This window comes from Colobus angolensis, unplaced genomic scaffold (genome assembly GCF_000951035.1).
Source record: "Colobus angolensis palliatus isolate OR3802 unplaced genomic scaffold, Cang.pa_1.0 Scaffold61, whole genome shotgun sequence".
NCBI lineage: Eukaryota > Metazoa > Chordata > Mammalia > Primates > Cercopithecidae > Colobus > Colobus angolensis.
In genome coordinates, this window is record NW_012119710.1 from 6,101,452 (window position 1) to 6,104,779 (window position 3,328).

Sequence of the window (3,328 nt, forward strand, 5' to 3'; positions counted from 1 at the left end):
CGCGGGACGAAGCCACTGTGAGCCCCGGCGGGGCCCCGCCCCTAGCTCCGCCCATACCCACGCCCCCAGGGCGCTTCATGAATATGCATGAGCCGGTGGAACCCAGGAGTTGGAAGCCTGTGCAGAATTCGTCCCACCGTCGGCAAACAGGCGCGGCCCAGTACTCAATTATTCATGAGGCTTGCAGATGAGGGGCCCGCCCCAGGCTCAGACCGGGGCGAAACTGACGCAATTCAGCCGGGGGCGCTCGGGTAAAATGGACACCGAGACGACTGCCTAGAGAGACTGCCTTGGCGGCCCCTCCCGGGCCTCGCCGCCTGCACGGAGTGCAGTACCATCGAGCTACGCCGGCAAGAAGGTAGCCGCCGGCGGACTGGAGCGCCTTCCTGGTACAGCCACCTGAGTGCTGAGAACTCGCGCAACGTGGCCACCCCTCCTGTGTCAATTCAGATTTAGAGCCACGGTGAGGAAGTCTGGCAGCTCTGCTTTCCTTGGTAGTGACCTTTATCTCCTTTCAGGCCCCTTCTCAGACATGAGTTCCTCCCTACACTGAAGTTAGTATCTCCCCCTTCTTCCCGTAAGAACAAAAGCTTCACATATACTCCGTACTTTTCTTGCACCCTCCCCCCAGGCTGCAACCACCACCACCCTACACACACGCTCATCCTCCCCGACTCTCCAGGCTCACGTTTCCACTCCCCCGGCTGCGGGAAGGACAGTCAATCCTGATTTAATTATCTAAAGCCTTGGAAGACCCTTGACTCATAGGTAAGGATGTGGCCAAGAGCTGCCTCCCCCTAGCTTGGTTGGCTAATGGAGTGTAACCGGGAGAGACTTCCTAATCAGATCAGCTCTCATTTCTAGATTCTCAGGTGGCCCATCCGGGCAGAGGCGGGTGGAAAACCAATGCTTCTCCAGCCGGGAACAGAACAGGATGTGCCTCGAGACTTGCTTCCCGGCTGGCCAGGGTCTGCCCAGTCTGACCAAGGCAGTAACCACCACCAATAAAAGTAGGAGCAACAAACCAGGGCTACAAAGAAAGCATAAAGACATGGTTTCCAAAGTCAGTTCCCTTTATTAAATCATTTTCACAGACCAGAAATACAAAATAAAAGTAGAAATAGGCCCCAGGTAGGAGCTACAGGCCTGGCCTCACATGACCCCTGCTCCAGCAACTTGAACAGGACCAGCAGCAGCTACATCCTTAATTAAGGTCAGGAAAGTAAGATGAGGATTTTGATCCTGCATTGCCCTGCCTCCCACCCTGTCTCTCCCCAAATTATAAACAGCCATCCTTGGGAAGCAGCAGAGTTAAGAAGTCTCCCCACGGCCCTAGTGACATACACACCAGCAGGAGAGCATGTTCAGATGGCACAGAATCCAGGGACTACATTTCATGAGGAGAAACTGGTACCAAAATGTGGGGAGTCTGGGGGTGTGAGAAGGCAAGCGCAAAGAGAACCTTCCTCCGTTTCTACTCATCAGATGCTGACGCTGAGTCCTCTGAGCTGGGGGGAGTACTGGCTAGTTCTTCTTCTTCAGAGTCCTGAAAACCAAAGGTGTCTTAAGGGAAAAGGTGGAGTCCTGGGTGCCCCATCCAGTCTTCAGTGAAGGGCCCGCAATTTCCTACCGCCCCCCAACTACAGCACCCACCTTCAGAACCTCAGAATTCCACCATCCACTCCAACTCATTACTCTTACAGACCAACCCCACACAGACACACATGCCCCTCACCCTGCCCAGCCCACAGCCCCCACACTCCTGCCGCACCTCGCTCCTCCTCCTCTTCTTTTTGCTCTTGTTCTCTCCCGAAGAGCTCTCATCACTAGACACAAACTCTTTGCTCTTGAAGCTCTCGCTTAGCTGCCTTGAGGATGACTTGGATGATGAGCCCCTGGAGGGCGTGGATTTCTTTTCCATCTTTACCTTTACTTTCTTCTTCTTCTTTGACTTGTCCCTGTATTGGCAAGAGGGAAGAGGAGCTAGGCCTTCAGGTCCTCTATCACCATGACCAAACCTCTCCCACCTTTTAACAAGGCCTTTCTCAATCCCAGCCACACAGCCCATTTCACTCTGAACGTAAACAGCCATGTCAGCCTGAAGGGCACCAAGGGAGAGTATCATGAGTACACCAGAAGAATCAGAGGGCATAGGCTAAAGCAGCCCCATATGCAAAACCTACTTGACATTTCTTGCTGTATCTTTTAGAGTTCATGTGAATTGTGCACTGCACTCCGTAACAGTTTTTTCGTTCCCCCATACCTTCAAACAGTCCACGAAAATGGGCCCTATTTCCCCAGTGACTTGAATGCCCTATCATATCACCCATACTTGGGCAATGGCCTACCCAGGTTTGAGAAGCACTACCCTACTGCAGTCAGAAGCATATCTGCTGTCTTTAACTTTCCAATGCTCAACTTCGGCCTGTATAAAAAACAAAAAACAAGCAAAAAAAAAACCTGCCACAAAAATCAGTGACTGGGCCACGTTCTCGACACTCACCTCTTAGAAGACTCGCCTCGGCCCCCTTCATATTCTTTCATGGCTTTTTCATATTCCCTCCTGGCATCCTCAGCCTTGCGATCCCACTCCTGTCTCACACAGAAAAAAACAGTGAAGAATAAGACCTCTCCCGTCTCCCCTCTCCCCTGATGCAGGCAAAATCGATACAGAAAGTCCCACCAATGGCTTCTACTGCTCCCCTATGGGTCTCATACACTCACCACGCCAAGAGAGCACCTCTCGCCAGCCCGTGAGAGGCACCACCCCTCCTCTGCTGCTACTCACCTCTTTCTTCTCTTTGGACATTCCCTTCCAGATCTCGCCTGCCTTCTTGGAAAGATCTGTGATGCTGATGCCAGGATGGTCTGACTTGATCTTCTCTCGGCTGGCATTGAGCCATAGCATGTATGCAGACATGGGCCTCTTGGGGGCATTGGGGTCTTTGCCCTTCTTCACCTACATAAGAACCCAAATGCCTTCAGCTATTTCCCATAAAACCCATACATTTTCCCAAATAAATTATTTAGATCACTTAACTTGGAGAAAAAGTGGAGGACTAAATAGCATCAGGCAAGACGAGTGCTCCCTAAGGGCAAGGATAGTATCTCCTTCCCCTCTGCAATTCAGTGCCTAGCTTACCAGGACAGAAGCCCATCTCCTAATTCAGACCTTCCAGAAGCTTATTAATCTCAGGGCTAGTGAGAACAATTTCTAAGATTAAGATACCCCTCAAGGCTATAATCATTGGCTACAAAAAACAGCCCCAAGGAAGACCAATGAACAGGTCCTACTGGTGGTGGACAGGAGAAGGTAAAGGGAATGCCT

General features: G+C 51.6%; 1 protein-coding gene across 1 annotated transcript in view; it reads right to left on the bottom strand.

Annotated features, from left to right (window-relative positions):
- Positions 1-1,055: 1,055 nt before the first annotated feature.
- The window catches only part of SSRP1 (structure specific recognition protein 1), a 9,808-nt gene continuing 7,535 nt past the window's right edge, over positions 1,056-3,328 (bottom strand). The window contains exons 15-18 of the mRNA XM_011963398.1: positions 2,789-2,959; positions 2,504-2,592; positions 1,772-1,958; positions 1,056-1,546 (exon numbers count right to left, since the gene is read on the bottom strand). Of these exons, the coding sequence (XP_011818788.1) occupies positions 1,475-1,546; positions 1,772-1,958; positions 2,504-2,592; positions 2,789-2,959 (519 nt within the window). The 3' untranslated portion in view covers positions 1,056-1,474. The remainder of the gene's footprint in view (positions 1,547-1,771; positions 1,959-2,503; positions 2,593-2,788; positions 2,960-3,328) is intronic.